Genomic DNA, 19376 nt, shown 5'->3' with positions numbered 1-19376 from the left:
TGCCCGTCTGCAGATTTCATCAGTTAGGGTGTTTCTATCTGAAAGTCTGCAAGCGTGTAAAAATAATCTGTCCAGATTAAAAATAAACAGCTCTGTATACAGTGAGACCAGTTTTATTGCACTTATGCTTTTTGTCATCCTTATGTTGTGTCAGTTGCTTCAATTGTTTATCTCTTGTTTATGGCTTTGGATAAAAGCGTCTGCTGTTTGACTAAATTTAAATGTAAAAGTCTTGTAGTGTATTCCAGCCATTAAATTTCAAGTTTTGTGTTTCTGTCAAACTTCTGTGATGTTCTTTTCTCTCCAAAGAGAATTCATTGCGTTCATCTATATTTTGTATCTCTAAATTTGTATATCAGGTTAAATACACATCTGAGTTAAATAAATCAATTGCATATTAGATCATAATAATGTTTTTTACGTGTTATACAAATATTGGGCATATGAGAGAATATTAAAGATTGCCTAGTATACAGTATTTCTATAATGATGTGTTTAGTGTAGTTTATATGTCTTATTAAGAGAGTAAGTAGACTGACACCGGGTGAAAGAGAGACAGAGAGCACATGATTTGTAAATCTGACCTGTGATCTCATAATTGTTGTTAATGTGATGTTAAAGCAGAAGTATTTCAGGTGTTCAGATGTTGTTTGTGTTTCTGTGATGTTTAAATTCTCAGAGAGTTTGTGTCCTGTGTGACGAGAGCAAACAGTTCATCACGGAAAAGAGAAGTTCTAGTGATGATGAAGTGAAAAATTAACACGGAGGAAGAGAGAAGTGAAGTCCATCTATCACTGTTATTATCTGAACACACATTCTGTCATTCTTCGTTTCTGACGCTTGTTTCTTCTGACATTCAGAGAAATACACAAACATTCCTCACCAAAATCCAGAATTCTCGTTTGATTTGTCCTGAACAAACATTTGAGACTAATGGCTGGAATACACTACAAGAGATTCTTTGTAAATTAGACATCACACGCTTGCAGACTTTCAGAAAGAAACACGCTAACTGATGAAAGCACAGACTTTCTGCAACAAGATCAGACTGAAAATCTGAACAAAAGTGCATTTTAGCCTTAAATTGATAGACAAGTGAGAAGTCAATCAGATCCCACGAGTTGGGTTTCATTCTTCTCACAAACTCGTTCTTTTTTACAGACAGGTGATGGAGGAATCAAAGCTCTCCGGAGCTCTCTGAAGAACACTTCAACATGGATCCGACCAACAGCGAAAGCCAGAGAGCGGATGGCGTCAGAACCGTGGATCTGTCTCTTCTCCCGTACCCTCTTCCTCGTCCCGCCAGCATGATCGACCTCAACCGGCTGCGGCTGCATCGCATCATAGCGGTGAAACAAGAGACGGTGAAACCCCTTCCTCTCTGGCCTCCCTCTCACCTCCTCATGCGCTCTCCGCCCTCCTTCTTCCCCCCTTTCCATCCCAGTCTAGTCCCGTTTCCATTCCTCCTGCCCAGCTCCGTCCCGCGTCTCTCCCCGAACCCCTTCTACCGGAGCGAGATGCCGAGGCATCGCCGCAGGGGCCAAGAGGGGGGCGGCCGTGCCGTCTCAGAGAAGCCGGTCATGAGCGTGCACGTGGACGACAGCTACTACGTTGACGTGGGCGGCAATCAGAAGCGCTGGAAGTGTCGCATGTGCGAGAAGTCGTACACCTCCAAATACAACCTGATCACTCACATACTGGGACACAGCGGCATCAAGCCTCACGGCTGCCGGCTCTGCGGCAAACTCTTCAAACAGCTGAGTCACCTGCACACGCACATGCTGACGCATCAGGGCGCGCGGCCGCACAAATGCAAGGTGTGCCACAAAGCCTTCACGCAGACCAGCCACCTGAAGAGACACATGATGCAGCACAGCGACATCAAACCTTTCAGCTGCGGCGTCTGCGGCCGGGGATTTGCCTACCCCAGCGAGCTGCGCGCCCACCAGCTGAAACACGACAGGGGTCGAGAGAACGTCTGCGTTGAGTGCGGCCTGGACTTCCCCACGCTGGCCCAGCTGAAGAGGCACCTGGCGGCTCACCGCGGCCCTGCGCAGTACGACTGCAGTGACTGCGGCAAGAGCTTCCAGTATCCCAGCCAGCTACACAATCACACCATGAAACACAAAGACATCCGGCCGTTCATCTGCAGCGAGTGCGGGATGGAGTTTGTCCAGTCGCATCACCTCAAGCAGCACACGCTCACTCACAAGGTACACACACAGGAACCTTCACGTCTATAGTTCCATGCCATTGGCTCGTCCTTTATTCTCTAAACTGCTGGCGAGACACAGCGGAACACTAAAGAAGATGTTTCCAGCCTTGCTGCAGTTATAGATGTCATCTGTCCTCTGGTGTTTGTGTCTTTCAGGGTGTGAAGGAGCACAAGTGTCGCATCTGCGGTCGGGAGTTCACGCTGCTGGCCAACATGAAGCGTCACGTTCTGATTCACACTAACGTGCGAGCGCACCAGTGTCACCTGTGCTACAAGAGCTTCGTCCAGAAGCAGACGCTGAAGGCTCACATGATCGTCCACTCGGACATCAAACCCTACAAATGCAAGGTGCGTCACGGGATTCACAGGTCAGCACACATACTGTAGAATGTATTGTAATGCCGTGTCAAATGACCCCGCGCCGGGCCGAGCTGAGCTGAGCCGGGCGGTCCGAACGATGAGCAGATGGGTTTTTGGCAGTGGAGTGTCTCCTCATCTATAGGAAGGATATCGCTGTACAAACTGAGTGTGTAACAATGGCCTCTCGTCCCCCGAGAACAGAGCCCGCAAATAGATCTCATCTCGCTTTCTCTTGTGCTCGGGAACGCTTCCTGTTTTCTCACGGTCCGATCGGACAGTTTACAGTCGCCTTTCTCCTCTTGAAGGAAAGGAGAGGAAAGGACCACCCTAATAAAAAGAATGCAGAGGAAAGACAGCGCTCGTGCTCCACTCCTCTCCTCCTTCAACTCGCTTTCCGTCCCGTCACCAGAAACATCACATCGTCAAACCAGAGGAAATGTGTTCTGAGACCAAATTCATGCTGATGTATAAAAGATCTGATGGTAATATTTCAGTACAGGGGGAAATTCTCACTATTAACTAGTTGTTAACAGCGCGCCTATTATTGGCATATTAGTTGTTTATTAGTACTTATAAAGCACATATTCTGCATGACCATACTCTCCATCCCTAAACCTACCCAATACATAAACCTAACAATTACTTTACTAACTATTAATAAGCCATAAATTAAGAGTTATTTGGGGGAAAAGTCATAGTTTATGGTTTGTTAATAGTGAGAATTGCCCCTTATACTGAAGGGTGACCAAACGATTTGTTGGTTTATGAAGGTTCCCTTCATAAAGCATTTATAAATGTGTTCATTAATGATTAATAAGTCCTTTACATATGCATTATAAAGCAGTTAGAACTGCATAAGGGCAATTCTGTGAGAACGTCAACCTTACCACAATTTTTTTTAGTTTTTACCAGCGGTTTTTACTCTGGTAACAGCACAGATTTGAACATTTGGTGGATCAAACTCCCATGTGAGATCTCTCTTCACATTTGTTAAGCCTTTGTTTTATTTTTAGTTCATGATCTTTCATAGTCAGGTAAGAGTCATTTTCAGGATTGTCACATCCATAATTTTACCTTATTCTTACCTTATCCAAAGTCGCTTTTACTTGCTTACTACAATAAATTTATCAAACTTTTGATCACTTTTAAAATGCACAAAGGTTGTTGTAAACATGTTTGTTTACAAAGTTTTATTAATGATTCAAATACTTCCAATAGTTCATCAAAACCAGAAAACATTTATTTATTATTTATTGCAGAAACAGAATGCTTGCTCACAAGACTACATCTCTGATGTGAATCATATATTCAGAAGTATTGACAGCCCATGAAAGTGCACTTTAAAGAAAAGTGGATGCCTGTGAAGTTTTCACATTTATTAAGCTTTTATAAAATATTTGGAATGGATTTTTGTGGAATCCCCCTTTTTATCTACGCAGTTCTTACTGCTTCATAATGCATTTGTAAAGGACGTATTGATCATTAATGATCACATTTGTAAATGCTTTATGAAGGGAACCTTAATGTAAAGTGTTACCCATTTAATTTATACACATATGCACAACCCATATACCACCCACGCATCACATTGATGATTGCAAATGTTTTGGGATTGATCAACAGTTTGGTGTCCATGTGTTTTGTGTCTCACAGCTGTGTGGAAAGGAGTTCAACAGAATGCACAATCTGATGGGTCACATGCACCTGCATTCTGACAGCAAACCCTTCAAATGTCTTTACTGCGCCAGCAAGTTCACGCTGAAGGGAAACCTGACGCGTCACATGAAGGTGAAACACGGCATCATGGACCGAGGTCTGGATGCTCGAGGTGAGACGCAGCCGCTGTAGCTTTTACACGTGAAGACTTCAGTTCCGCCATTAATAATGACAGTGTGTGTTTGAAGCCTTCAGGCGGCGAGGGCGTCACTGTCTCTCCGGCCCGCTGCGGATTCTGACCCGCTCCGGTCAGGAAGAACCCTTTGATCTGTCGCAGAAGAGCCACGGCCGGATCCGCCTGTCTCAGTCTGATGGCGAGAGCGTCCGCGGCGAGAGTTCCAGCCGTGAGGAAGATGAAGATAGTCTGTACAGAATGAGTCAGTACAGCCCGGCCATCTGCAATCCTGAGACTCGAGAGGCGGACGATGAAGATGACGGTGAAGAGGAAGACGAGGAGGAGGAGAAGAAGAGCTTCTCTGACGGACAGCTGTACAGAAACTGACAAGCACACTGTGAAACATGTATAGAAATCTGTGAAAATATCTTGATCTCGGAAGTGTGAAATTTTAATCTGTTCTATATGAAATTAATATAATTTTTTAAGAGTAGTGATGTCGTATGTGTATTTTTGCACTTTCTTTGTAAATGCTAATAATCCTGAATGCCTTCAGTGGAGGTGGATGTGTTTGACACGTTCAGGCTTGTGTGCTGACGGTTTGATCATGATTGACAGGTGTCAGCACAATAATCTCTACTTGATCATAAATGATATGATTTTCATTCCTCAATCAATCAATCAGTATGTATGCTCAATAAATTCATTTAAAACACACATTGTGAATCATTATAAATGTAATTGTCTCTATTAAAACACAGGACAAACATGTACAGTTACGCCACACAACATTCAAGACTCTTCAGGACATCAAATCCCATCAACTAATGTTTTAATAACACACACAGGTGAACACACTTCCTCAAGAGAGAAACAGAAGTAGACATGAATTCTCCACAACCACAAACAACCTTCTCTAAAAGACACCGTTACACACAACGCATTATTGAGAATGTTGATTCTGGCAAAATAAAATGAAAAAAGCATTCAGTTTACACACATAAATCTAAATCTGGACACAAAAAAGAAGCTGAGAGAATGATTGGAAGAGAGAGGAGTCTTTGGTTCATCCACTGTAAACATGTGATGTTATAAAAATAATGACGTTTACACGAGGATTCTAATCGTAACTGAAATAACAACCATTTCAAATAAAGTTGAAATAAAATAAAATAAAATACAGGCCTAAATATTATCTGACAAATGTAGAATGTTAGCTTTAGTAATACTAAAATTGAAACGAAAAAGAAAACTAAAACTGAAATATAAATATAAATAAATTACACCTACAAGATTGCTAGAAATATCTCCAATTAACATGAAAACTAAAGCTAATTTAAAACATGATCATAAAGTAGAATAAAAAGCTTTACACTGGTGTTTGTGATGGAAACACTCAAAGCTGTCGTTGTTGTCAGATGTTTTGTAGGCAGCACACCTTTTTTGGTTTTCGTCCTGATGAAACTCTGAAAGTAAAGAGGAAGTGCTCAGATCCTCTTCCTGTCTTCCAGAAACCTCGATGTTTCAGTCCAAAGCCATGAAAACACACAGAATCAGGTACTGTGAATCATCTCGACTGAAGTGAAAGTTCTGGATGAATCAAGACAAAGACATTTCTGTAAATACTGTGTCCTGAGAAACCACACACCTGTACAATTCCTCTTCTGTATCATCCGCTCAGTCAACTCACTTTCAGACAACAGTTTTAAAGGCACAGTTCAGACAAAACATCAAATCATCCTCACATCATTCTATATCCGTTTATTTCTTCATCAGTACACAAAAGAAGATATTTTGGAGAATGTTGAAAATCAAACAACACTGAAGTTTATTGACTCCCATCGCGTGAACACAAAACCACTGAGACATTTCCCAAAATATCTTCTTTTGCGTTCCACATGAATAAACAATGACAGAATTTTTTATTTTTGGATAAACTAACATTTGACATGACCTCTAAGACGAGTTCTATATAGCACTGCAGATGTTATGTAGATGGTTAATTTGGACTTTAATACACAGACCTTTCCGCTCTGGAAGTTTCATGTAAATCGTATGTTTCTGTGATTTGAACAAACATTCAGTGACTCTAAGGTTGTTTATCGAGACTTTTCCTGTCAGTCCTGCAGGAGACAATTTGATCATCTGAACAAACAGTGGTGTTGTTTTGCAGACTTGACCTTCTGTTTCTGTGTCCATTTCATGTCACTTCTCCCTCTCTCTTCAGATTCAGTAACTGTCAATCACAGTTTATGATGTCACAGCGCCCCCTAACGAGCTCAAGTTCAATTACACTGCTGACTGTAAGCGCTGTAGGTTATCGTTTATGCAACATATTAACACAACTTACAAACACTTAAAACAACTTTAAGCACAACTTACAAAAACTTAAAGTTTTTTATGTAAAAATGACTTTTTCACACGGGTCAGCGAGAGACTTCAGATTGAGACTAATTATTGGTGGGTTTCTGTGTAAAATATTGCATAATATATATATATATATATATATATGTGTGTGAATATATTTAATTTATCTATTAAAGAAGCCAATATCTATAATTATTATTATCGAGATGTATAATCTTACCCATTTATAATGATTAAATTGTGAATGTGGAGATGATTTTCTGGGGTCCCGCCCCTTCGCAAGAGTCAAATGGTTCAGTCCAAAGATGGCGGCCTCCATCCTGCGGCGCTGTCTGATTCCCGTACAAACCTTTTCTAAATGTGTCAGTCACAGATCAATCGGTGAGTGTCAGTATTATCAGAAGATCTTAGATATGTCATACTCGAGTCTGATCTACATGAATTTACAGCGAACATCATTGAGTCTGTAAGTCTAAACGGCTAAAGAGGTTAAAGAGAGGTGAACACACACACACACACACACACGCGCAATCAAATGATGTGTGTATGTGAGCAGAATGTGTTTCCATGTTAACTTTACACTAAATTGAGTTAATGTGTATCTGCAGTTGCTTTGATCGGGTCTAGAGTCAGTGAGTGTGTAATTAGTCATGTTATTGTTTGGCTTTATTTCAGTCAGAAGATGTTTGCTGTCGGCAGCATACACAGACGCGACATTATGGGATCACAGACAGAAAGACCCGCAGAATATCGGTAAGATCTTCACTCTCTGAAAAAAACTTACAGAAGGGTTGCCAGGTCGAAGAAATATTTCCAGCTCAATGACCCTCAAAACCTGCCAAAAACGAATGAAAACTAAACTAGCCCAATTATTTTCCGCTGTCGAATCAAAGTTAACAACTGCCAAAGACGTTTCTAGTTCTGTGTTTATTTATCTGAATGGTTTCCAATGTATTGTATATATTTTTTGTTCTGTTGAACTCAAAAGATGTTTTGGGGGATTTAGCAAAGCAAACAATTCTGGGTCACCTTTGACTGACATTTTATTTTTTTCTGCTATGGTAGTCAACGATGCCAAAGAATTTTCAGTTGCTAACATTCTACCAAATATCTTTGTGTTCAACCGAACAAAGACATTTATACAGGTTTGGAACAACTAGAGGATGAGTAACTCACTTTACACTTTTGGATGGAGTGAGGGTCACTTTAAAAAAAGATCCCATGTGAGCTCGAGGCCATGCACGGAAATGGACGAGAAACATGCTTTAGAAATAATGGTTACATTTATTGCAAGTGTAAAATGTGAAGAAGCATCTCAATGTTTTAGTTGTTCTAAACTGCGTATAGCGCTGCTCAAACGTGATATTTGCAGCCTGAAGAATCAAGTGTTGTACACTCATGAGTGATTTCTTGCATTGTGCAACATGACATGCACCTGACGAAACATTATTTAAAACATCATTCGGATGCATTGTCTCATGCCAGTGCTATATTTTCCTCTTTGGTTGAGCTGAGCTCCCGCGTCCCTGTAGCCTGCCTGTCAGATGCTTGTTCCCCACACTTTTAAAGACGGGTCCAGTCCTGGAGTTGCCAGGTGTGAATACACATTAAGAATCACATCAATTAACATTTATTCTTAGAATATAAATCAACATTTTGGTTGCCGCAGTACATTATGAAAGTAGCCCAAAACCTGTGGCTCCATAATTTTGCCCTCAACTGCATTTTCAAAATAGCCCAATTGTGCAGGAAAACCGTGACCCTGGCAACACTCTCTTACAGACTGTCAGACACGTGTCACAGGTTTTCTTTTTGATCTGTAAATGTCTGTGTAACCCTGCAGCACAGCTGGCGTCTCTGATGGACAGAACATACGAGAGGAAGTTTCCTGTCAGCTCGTTGACGATGGCCAGGGTGAGAGAGCGCCGCTGTTTTCAGCTTTTGTGTGATTTCTACCCTTGTGCGCTTGTGTTTCTGACCTTGTACTTGTTTGAGTCTACATGACCTGTTGTGTGTAGATGACACACAGCTTGATCCTCCACAGACACACTACACCTCATGTGTTTTATGTGGTAGAAAACTCTGTTGAATGCTTTTGACTGTTTAAGAATTACATTGAAGTCGTTTAATTCTAGTTACATGAATAATAATAGCTGCATATGTTGTTTTGTTTGGTTTTGGAATGAAAACTTAAATATACAATGAAACGCATTATGATTTATCTACGAACACTGCACTGTTGATTTCAGTGGGTCATAATCTCTTCTTCTTTTCTTTAGTTCATAGATAATATCTCTTCAAGAGAAGAAGTTGATCAAGCAGAATATTATTTATATAAGTAAGTCTGTCATTGTGTTACAGTGGATGTGCGAGTGTCTGAATGTGGTTTCATTAGGGGTGTGACAATATATATATATATATATATATATATATATATATAATAGACGTTGCTTCACGACAAAAACTAAATGTTTTTTAGGTTTATTTTATTTAAGATGGTTAATAATTAGATATTCACAGGTTAAAATAAGTGGCTATTAAATTTAGAAATGTTTTGTGGACTTGAACAAAGAGACAAATGTTGCACTTATCCTTTTCATGGGCGTTTTGATTTCCTAGTTAGGCAGATATTGTGATGTATCGTTATAGGATTTCAAAACAATATATCGATTATTGTAAAATTGTCACATCATGATATTATCGGTATCGATGTATCATGAACTGTCTGGTATCGTCATGTACCCTGTGATGTATTCAGGTTTCGTCACAGTCCAAACTGTTGGTATCTCCGGGACTGGACCATCCACAGCTGGTTTCGACACTGTCTCAGATACGGAGCTCGAGAGAAAGCTTTATACTTCCTGAAGAACAAGGTTCACTTCATAATAAACCAGTTTTGACGCCATCTCACCGCTGTGTTTGTGTAATGATCACTGATGTTGAGTTGTCATCATGTGTGTGTTTGTTTTAGGTTCAGTTTGGGATGTTTCCAGATGAATTCACATTTAATCTTCTGATCGACTCTTTTGTAAAGGATGAAGACTTCAGAGGTTTGTAATGACCTTCATGAGGGTTTCATCAGTTGTTGTGAGTCATGTCACTGATGTTTGCGACCGGTGTGTTGACGGCAGGAGCTTGTTCGGTGGTTGAGGAGGTGATGCTTCAGGAATCTTTTGAGAAGATCTCCACACAGATTGTGTGTCTGTACGCTCTCAGCAGATATCTGAACACCAAACCTGAGCTCAGTGTGAGAACATCAGCCGTCTGCGTTTTTTGGAAATATCTTTTAAATGTGACTTGATGTACATTGAGCGTTTTGTCCGTGTGCAGTGGCAGAAGGAGAGAAACATCGGAGCGTCTCTGCTGTTAGCCGGACTGAAGCAGGAGAACTCCGTCGGATTCAGCGCTCGACTTCTTGGATGTGCACTGATCGGTACGTTCTGCAGAAATCAAATGATTGATGAATCAAACTTTCTTTTATCTGATCTTCATATGATCCATGTTTGTGTCTGCAGGGAAAGTGGAGCTGTCGAGAGGAATTCACTCTGTCTTTCATCAGATGCCCTTGATCTGGACCTCGGGTTATCTCGGGCGGGCACTCGTCGTCATGGAGACCGTGTGTTCTGAAGTCACAGATGTGAAGTTATCTAAGGAAGTTGTGAGTATTTATAAAGATAACATGTTAAATGACTGGAATGATGGAGGATTATTTGATGATAATTTCCCTCACGACCACACAAATGATGCTTTTGATTTCATAAACTTTGGATGTTTGATGAAGCGTTTGGGACAAAAACCAATCCGTCACAAAGCTAAAGATGAAACCATGTTTGTTGGTCTGTTGTTGTTGTTCTTGTCAGGGATGCCAACTTGTCATGTTTTGGCGAAATTCGCCATTATGGGTCCAAAATGGGTCATTATTGTGATCCGTCTAATTTAAATCTGTCGCTTTGGGCATCTATGCAAATAGTATAACGTTGCGAGTTTGAAAGTTCATGTTGAGACTAGAGCTGTGACTTTAAGCTGTTGTGTGAACTGAGGACCTTGAAGTAAATGTGAAGTTCATTTGCAAAAACTTTTTTTTTTTCATTTAGTTCGTTTTTTATTGTGCATTCCAAGTAAGATCATTTAAACAGTTGGATTGTTTTGATTAAGTAATAATAACTAAAGAACAGATACAGATAACTAACACATTAAAAACACGAAAAACATGATTTATGAAAATTAATGAAAAACAGAGTTGTCTGGTTTTGCAAATAAATTCTTCATGTGGTTGTCTATTCTAGACACTTTTAGCAGACCATAATAAGCACTGAATAATATGAAATACAAATTGTAATAATTATATATATATATATATATATATAAACTATGATTATATATAATTTATGGCGTTGGGTGGGGTCTCGCATCATTGTCACCTTTTTTTAGCGCGATGGGCTTGCATCCCTGGTTCTTGATTAAATGACGTGTCTTGGTTAAATGTTGTTTGTGTGTATTTAGTGAATATAAACATGTTGAGAGGTGTGATAAATCACAAAGTGTAAATTCAGTCTGATGTGTTTAATGTGAATCAAAAAACTAAACGGGAAGAAAAACACGCACACAGTGTTGTTGTAAAGTTAATATGAGCAAGAGTACACGCGCTTGTTTTTGTTTATTTTGATAAACATGAAAGCAAACACACACACTACCGGTCAGTTTTTGGACACTTGAAAGAAAAGTTTTTCATTGTCTTAAAACGTTTTTTATCTGAAGGTGTATGTTTAAATATCTGAAATTAATTTTATAGAGAAAAATCTAATTGTGCAAACATAAACTTTTTTACATTATAAACTAATAAAATTGTATTTAATAAAAAAAAAAATGAATGAAAAATGAGCAGAATAAGAATAGATGAAAACTCATTTAATATTGTTAAAAAAAGCATTTTGGTGTGAAGCCTCAAGAATCCGCTTGAGAATCGTCTAGTGAACTTTTCTGCAAATTTCAGGCAAATGTGACTACATTGAAGATGATAAATTATTATATTTTTTACTGGAAACATAATCATTGTGTTATTCTAAGGTTTTGATGAGCTCACTATTATTCTAAAAGGTAAAAAAAGACTAAATCAGCAAGTTAAGTGCTGAAAATCTTTAGAGCCTTAGTGCATGTCAACAGAACTGACATAAAGAACCGTTTCTGTGGTTTTCAGCTGGATCAGATGGAGAAGATTCTGGAAGATCTGTCCACATCTCATCAGGACTCTTCAGACTCTGAGAGCGACGATGAGGTTCTGTTCGATGAGCATGATGGAGAGGAGAGAGAGAAACTACCGCAGTACATCCACAGATTTAAGGTTTGTTTATACTTCATCAAACGTCTGTACAAGCGTCTGTTTCTAAACTCAAAACTTGTGCAGGAGTTGAGAAAACAGCTGGAGGTTCAGGACAAGACGGACGAGAGAAGCCTGGAGTCTCTGACCTCCATCCTGAGCCAGCACACACTGAGCCGCTGTGAGGAAAGTGACATCAGCGAGTACCGCGCCAGATTAATCCACTGGGAGACAGAACGACAGCAGCTGATTCAGAGAGAGAAAGAGATGAGACAGAGCGCTGGTGCGGTCCAGTGAAATCATCTCTCATCTTCATTGTTTGGCTTGTTTATTGTCAGTGTTTGGCCAGAGTGACAGAAACGTTGTGTGTTCATATTATCTGGATTCTTTTCAATGCATTGTAAATCTGAACAGTATAAATAAACAGAAAACATATCTGCTCGTGTTTAGTCTCCGTTCTTTCACACACAATGAGGCAAATGTCATTATTTTGGTTGTCAGTTTGCTCATCATTGGTGAGTTTATTTGTCTTTGTTTGGCCTCAGTATTATCATTATTGATCCATTTCTAAATCAAATGAACCTGCAGCTTGTGTTTGTGCGACACTCTCTTGTCATCAGGTGTGTATCTGATGTTTCCTGCTGATGGTCTGAATCACATCTCAATTCCTTCAGTTTTCTGAGAGTTGAATCTCTTATGAAGAGAAACACTGACACACACTCCTTGTAAACACGTGTTTGTTGAGCTGTTGTGACGTGTCAGCGGTGTTTGTGTAGGAGCATGAGGCTTGATATGTGTGTGTGTGTAAACTGACAGACTGTTGTGTTCATTCAGTGCGTGTGAGAATCTTCAGACAAAGTGTTTCTCTCAGAGGTCTTTTCATCATCTAACCTCTTCCTGGAGGTATAACAACTGATCGATGGAGGTTTTTGAGTTTAGCTGTAATGACGTCTCATCATATTTTTCACATGTGTGATAGTTGTGTTATCAGTCAGGGATCATGTACATCCAGCCGGTGGTTAACACAAATGTACGTGTTATCTTGTATGACGCTGAAGGGCTCTGTGTGTCATCACATCTGTAAATGACTGAACACTAAATATTATTGTGAAATATTTGATTTGTTCATTTGTAATAAAATGAAAGCTGACGTGAGAAAAGAAACAGCTACGATATAGTCATTACCTGCATGAACGTGTGTTATCAGGGAATAACACATCACACGCAATATCATGACTGACCAATCAGAATAAAGCATTAGTGACCCGTTTACTCAGTGATTGGTGGCCGTTACTTACGCCTCGGTTGGGTGTGCATTAACTTAAGAATAATTTAACTGATCGGAGTCAATTATTCTGCTTATACCACGGTTACCACAACACATTGTTCAAATGTTTAATTTCAACATCAGTCATGTAATCGCCTATAAAATGCTGTTGATTGTAGGACTACTTTCTTGCGCATCTCCGTGATTGTGAAGCTTGAGCCACTGCACCAGACCGCGTGTTAACAGTAATGTGACAGAAAAGCCGGTGATAAGAAGTTAGGTTATTTATTCCTCGCATTGTTTCTTTCATATTCAGTGAGAGGAAACGAATCAGTAGGCTATCAGTTATTTGATTTATTTGATTTCAGTATATATAGTTCTAAACTGTTTTTAAAATGCTTTGTTTATTGAAGCGAAACTGCACACGTTTCCATTAACAGTAAAGTTTTATAAACGTCAGATCAGGAGCAGGTGATGTCCTGTAGGCTACACTATAACCTTTGTGTTGCTTAAACTTGGCGAAGTAATATATGGAACAGTAATGCGGCCAGCAGACCTGGAACACCTTCGTATGTGCGCATTTACTGAAAGTTAATCGTAGAACGTTTGTCAACCAATCAGATTGAAGCATTCAACAGTTCCGCGGTATAACTGATAAATAATGTGATGGGTGGATGAGTTTTGCTCTTCTTTTTAAATGATAATTTTTTCCTTTATGCCAAAAAAACTTAGGATATTAAGTTAAGATCATGTTACATGAAGATATTTTGTAAATTTCTTTCTTTAAATATATAAAAACTGTTTTTGTGAGTGGATGTCCTGCTACAGTGCTCCTCATTTACAACTTCAAAGGCAAATTTTCTCAATATTTCGTTTTTTGCAAATTCCAGAGGTCATATTCTAACAACGCATACATCAGAAGAAATCTTATTTGTTCACTTTTCAGATTATGTAAAAATCTCAATTTTGGTTTTGATGTCCAGGGTCACATTTGTCCTTAAATTGCAGGTTGAATGAAAGTTGTGAGTCATGTTTTTGTGTGTTTTGTGAGAGTGCAGAAACATCACAGTAAGTGCGTTCATGTGTGTTGTGGTAATCAATGACCGTCCTGAGCAGCTGACGCTCTTAAATGAATCAGATGTATTCTGGGCTTTTTCATCCAGTAATTCTATAATGATTCAAGGCCAGAGTGAAACGTAATTGAATCGCAGAGTTTTTGATATCAAGCGCTTGTTTCCTCTCTGATGTGTCTGATTTCTAAACTCGGAAATTATCGCAATCGTGTTGAACATTATTCCGTTGCACACACAATCTTTTTAGACCTTGAGCCTGTCGGAGTCTGGACATAATAATTTGATTCTCTCTTCGATTAAGAGCTCTTCAATTCATATTCATCCCTGAAATGAAATAAATGAAATCATTTCTCTAAAGCCACACAAGTCAAAAGAATCTGTGTGTGTCACGGCTGTATTTCATGTACTTTAGTTTTGGAGTCAGACGTCAAGAGTTGCAAGTCTAAACAGTTTACTTTCTCTCTTTTGTCCATAAGAGATTTTATCACAGACTGAATAAACATGTTGAGATCCTGTCCTGAATCAGATAGACAGATCATATGAGCCCTTGATGGACACGCGGCCTCTTATCCACCGACATTTGGAAGCAAGCCTGGGAATTCCAAATTATACAGAGAAACTATAAAATAATTACACACACATGTTAATGATCTCATGTTGTGAGGATCCCAGCTTTGAATTCTGTGATTTCTGATGTGATATGCGGGTTGTTTTGATCATGAGGAACATGTAAATACAGCGAATATGTGTGTTCTGGTGTATGAGATTTTCAGCGTCCAGCTTCCCTTAAAACACTTGATTCCATTCGTCTCATTAGCGCACAAACGTGTGTTCAGTTGTTTTGTGTTGTTGTGATGCTCTGAGTCTGATCTCTGAGTGACGGGTCAGATCTTCAGATGGACATTCAGCAGAACTCTTATTATTTGGTGTCACACAGGTCACACACACGTCTCTATAAGCTAAAATAACTTGTACAGTCCATGTGAACACACTGAAATACTTGATTAAAGGCAGAAACATTGTGTTTTTACAGTGTGTCCGTCAGTGTTGGGTAACTTACTCTGAAAAAGTCATCCATTACTAGTTACTAATTACATATTTAATAGTGTAATAAGATGACTGTAGAAATGACTCTCTCCAGACAGTATTTAATGACTTATTACTCATTACTTGAATCCAGTTAAAGACTGGCAATGACAATAGCTTTGATATTTTACCATTAGATAGTTTGGTATTGCCACTTAATTTTCATTTATTCTATTTAGGGAAAATAAAAACTCTTCTGCCTATAAAGGATGAATGTGTATTTTCTCCCCATATTTCCATTTAAATATATTTTGGTGGGTCTCAGATCAGGATAGATTATACCTGTCTAGGTGGGTCCTGGAATGAAAAAGTTTGGGAATCGCTGTCCTACATCGACCTTGATCAGAAGTGATTCAAGAACCCGAAACAGATTATTTAATTAATTCAAATAAATAATAAATAACTACATAGTAGTAGTAGTAACTCTTATTAACTGACCAAAGTATATTAATTTGAGAATTACACATTAAAGCATTAAATGTTAGACTTATAATGTTCATGTCATTTCCACTATTGAATATATTACACACATTATTTGAATTACATCAATAAATTACAGAAAAGATGACAGTAATCCCTTACTTTACTTTCTCAAGGGAAAAGTCAATACATGACAGTTACTTAATAACTACACACAACACTGGTGTTGTCCACCTAGTAAAACTAAATCTGTTATGAAAACCGTTAAATACAAACTTAAGGTGAAGGGTTTTATACAAGTGTACTTTTGAAGTGGTATCAAAACTGGAGTTTTTGCGGAAACTGTGGTTACCATGGTTACTGAGGGACATATCTCACCCCATCTGATGTGAGCTGCAGGCGGGGCAGATCACACATGAAAGGGTTCGATAAGAGAGAATAAAGTCAGATTTCTTCTGTGACGAGTAACACAATGAGAGTTCGCTCAGAGTTCACATCAACATGAACAGCAGCAGCAGCGCAGCTTCGAGACGGATGGAGCCCACCATCCCCGCCGTCATGTTCATTTTTGGGGTCATCAGTAACCTGATCGCCATCGTCGTGCTCTGTAAGTCGCGCCGGGAGCAGAAGGACACCACCTTCTACACGTTGGTGTGCGGGCTGGCGGTCACCGATCTGTTGGGGACCGTCCTCGCGAGCCCGGTGACCATCGCCACGTACATGAAGGGTGCGTGGCCGGACGGAGAGCCGCTGTGTCAGTACTTCGGCTTCGTGCTGCTCTTCTTTTCTCTAGCCGGACTGAGCATCATATGTGCCATGTCGATCGAGAGATACGTCGCCATCAATCACGCGTATTACTACAACGATTACGCGGACAAGAGACTCGCGGGGGTCGCGCTCGTGGCCATTTACGCATCGGACGCGCTCTTTTGCGCACTGCCGGGTGTCGGTTTTGGAGAGGTGAAGATGCAGTACCCGCAGACCTGGTGCTTCATCGACTGGAGGACTAATGTCACCGCACACGCGGCTTTCTCTTACATGTACGCCGGCTTCAGTTCGGTTCTGGTTCTGGTGACGGTGGTCTGTAACGTTCTGGTGTGTTGCGCTCTGATCCGGATGCACCTGCGCTTCGTCAGACGCACTTCTCTCGGCGCCGACGCGTCTGATCCCGGCAGGAACCGAAACTTTGGTCGTCTCGCTGGTGCTGAGGTGCAGATGGTGATTCTGCTCATCGCCACATCGGCTGTGGTGCTCATTTGTTCCATTCCTCTGGTCGTAAGTTCCTCGGATGTGTTTTGTGTTTGTACTTTATCTCGATGATTGCCAAAGCTTCTTATCTGTAGCGCAGGAACTTTCTTCTCACGAACAGAACATTCACATTCATCCTAGTGATTTCCCAGTACTTTTCTTTTCTGCATTGTTTAGTGGATTTGAATGAGCCGCAGGGAATGAAGATGATGATGATAAAGTCATGTTTAGTGTTGGAGAAATACGTCTGGATCTGCGTGTTCTCAAACGTGTTCTTCAATAGAAATCAGTGTCACAGTTCCCATTATTTCCCTTTTGCATTTTTTCCTTTTGAATCCACGGTGCTGGTAGGTTTGTTTTCATGTCATTTGTCAAAGGCACGTTTCGTTTATTCCGCAGGTCCAAGTGTTTCTCAACCAGATTTACAAGACGCCGGTGGAGAAACAGCTGGAGAAAAATCCAGATCTATTGGCCATCCGGTTCGCCTCAACCAACCCCATTCTGGATCCTTGGATCTATATTCTGCTGCGAAAAGCACTTCTCTCGAAGGTGATCCAGAACATCAAGTGTCTTTTCTGCAAGACGGGATCTCAACAGAGTCAAAGCGGCTTCCAGTGGAGAGACAGACGGCAGGTGTCCTCCAGAGATCCTCCATCTGACGTGCCCCAAGAACTTAGAGACGTCACGAGTACATCGCAGATGGGACTGTGTTTACCTGAGAGACCTCTGGACACCTGTCCATCATCTGAAGTTTCTTCTCAGAGTGGTTTGAAGAAGGAGACAGAGAGTCACAGAGTGAACTCTGAATGCACCTTACAAACGACTGTAACCAGTGAGTGTTTTCAAGAGAAGAGTATTTAACATCTTTGATCTGTGCAACATGTAAACTAAACCTGTGTCTGTCATTACAGATAAAGTTCATGATCACTAAAGAACCTGTTTTTTATTTAAGTGAAATAGTGCTTCTTTAACCGTTACGTTTCAAGGATTCGTTGGACCAGTCAGGTAGAGTTTATCGAATGCTGAAAACATCTCTGACTGCATGTTTGTTTTGGTCAAGATCGAAACAACGCTGGAGGAAATAACCTAGCTTCAATGTTTTTGTAAAGGATTTCCCCCAGAATCACAGAATGTTAAATGATGGATTTAATGATGCTCAAACTTCATGAAGGATTAACTCTATTTAAAAACAGCGAGAAACTGACAGAATCATTCAAGTTGAGTGAAAGGAATTCTTTATGATGTAAATTCAGAGCGGTTACGTGTTGTTTTTGGTTCTGAGTCGCTGATGTTTGTATATCAGTTTTCATGGAAATGAGTTAAAATGTCTCTTGGGGCCAGAAAAGAACTGTGAGAGAGCGAGACTGAGCGGATCTGACAACCTTCATGACATTTCAGAAACATTCTCAATGACCAGCAAACTGTTTAAAAACAAACCCGTGACAATGAAACTGTTCCCATGAAATTGAGGTTAATGACAACACTAAGCCTCGTTTACATCAGTTAGATCAAAACAAAGACCTCATTTCCATGCGTTAAACTTAGGATATTATGTGCAAACAAGCACAAAAACAATATAGTTATATTTAAAACAAACTGTGGATGTTATTCAAAATGTTGACAGATGCCCCTGTAAGCTGAAGTTTCTGATGCAATGAACAGTGTGTGAAAAACAAACATGATTAAAGTTGATCTTTCAATGGAAATTAAAATAAACAAAGTTAACTTTTAATAATGAGGGATTCTTGTCATCGTTAAATTTATTTGTTTAAAATGTAATTTTATGTTATCAAAAGCCTTTAACTGTCGTTCCACGTGTTCTCTATTGACTCTAAATGTTTTTGTGAACGCTCATATCCTAAATGTTCTGTACATTCCAAATATTTAAAGAATACATGAACAGCTATTTTCTGTCGCATCAACTTAAATTAGTGTGAATTATCCATAATGTCTCCATTAATGCTCCAGTGTTTGTTTGTAAACTCTGTATTATCTAAGATTCAGTAATTCAGTAAACAAACGTGTCATCCGTGGAAAAATGTCTCTAGAACAGCAAAGGCTCGTCTCCTTTATTTATTTGTATTCATTTGATGTGTTTTGCTGTCGTGATCTCATGGAAAACTCACCTAAACTGGTCTGTTATAGATATATGAAAATAAACCTGTGGAGCTACATAAATAAAGTTGTGTCTC

At 39.8% G+C, this 19376-nt stretch overlaps 3 protein-coding genes across 3 annotated transcripts in view; all 3 read left to right on the top strand.

Annotated features, from left to right (window-relative positions):
* The window catches only part of znf366 (zinc finger protein 366), a 5439-nt gene extending 316 nt beyond the window's left edge, over nt 1–5123 (top strand). The window contains exons 2-5 of the mRNA XM_056730035.1: nt 1162–2213; nt 2372–2563; nt 4229–4403; nt 4480–5123. Of these exons, the coding sequence (XP_056586013.1) occupies nt 1215–2213; nt 2372–2563; nt 4229–4403; nt 4480–4793 (1680 nt within the window). The 5' untranslated portion in view covers nt 1162–1214 and the 3' untranslated portion in view covers nt 4794–5123. The remainder of the gene's footprint in view (nt 1–1161; nt 2214–2371; nt 2564–4228; nt 4404–4479) is intronic.
* A 1945-nt stretch (nt 5124–7068) lies between these two features.
* On the top strand, nt 7069–12525 carry mrps27 (mitochondrial ribosomal protein S27). The gene is made up of 11 exons (XM_056773475.1): nt 7069–7154; nt 7449–7526; nt 8617–8687; nt 9053–9111; nt 9532–9646; nt 9745–9823; nt 9905–10020; nt 10104–10206; nt 10289–10431; nt 11971–12114; nt 12178–12525. Exons 1-11 carry the CDS (start codon nt 7079–7081, stop codon nt 12385–12387), a joined length of 1194 nt encoding a protein of 397 aa, XP_056629453.1. The 5' UTR covers nt 7069–7078; the 3' UTR covers nt 12388–12525.
* Nucleotides 12526–16273: 3748 nt separating this feature from the next.
* Nucleotides 16274–19307, top strand: ptger4a (prostaglandin E receptor 4 (subtype EP4) a). The gene is made up of 2 exons (XM_056772986.1): nt 16274–17211; nt 17584–19307. Exons 1-2 carry the CDS (start codon nt 16438–16440, stop codon nt 18043–18045), a joined length of 1236 nt encoding a protein of 411 aa, XP_056628964.1. The 5' UTR covers nt 16274–16437; the 3' UTR covers nt 18046–19307.
* Nucleotides 19308–19376: the final 69 nt, after the last annotated feature.

This window comes from Triplophysa dalaica, chromosome 18 (genome assembly GCF_015846415.1).
Source record: "Triplophysa dalaica isolate WHDGS20190420 chromosome 18, ASM1584641v1, whole genome shotgun sequence".
In the NCBI taxonomy this organism is placed as follows: domain Eukaryota; kingdom Metazoa; phylum Chordata; class Actinopteri; order Cypriniformes; family Nemacheilidae; genus Triplophysa; species Triplophysa dalaica.
The sequence above is the reverse complement of the archived record's forward strand: the minus strand, read 5'-3'. Positions and strand labels throughout refer to the sequence as shown.

Coding starts and splice junctions, on each gene's coding strand:
- mrps27 (XM_056773475.1), top strand. CDS start 7,079: ATGGCGGCCTCCATCCTGCGGCGCTGTCTGATTCCCGTACAAACCTTT. Junction 7,155..7,448: donor TGTCAGTCACAGATCAATCG/GTGAGTGTCAGT, acceptor GCTTTATTTCAG/TCAGAAGATGTTTGCTGTCG. Junction 7,527..8,616: donor GAAAGACCCGCAGAATATCG/GTAAGATCTTCA, acceptor GTAACCCTGCAG/CACAGCTGGCGTCTCTGATG.
- ptger4a (XM_056772986.1), top strand. CDS start 16,438: ATGAACAGCAGCAGCAGCGCAGCTTCGAGACGGATGGAGCCCACCATC. Junction 17,212..17,583: donor TTTGTTCCATTCCTCTGGTC/GTAAGTTCCTCG, acceptor TTTATTCCGCAG/GTCCAAGTGTTTCTCAACCA.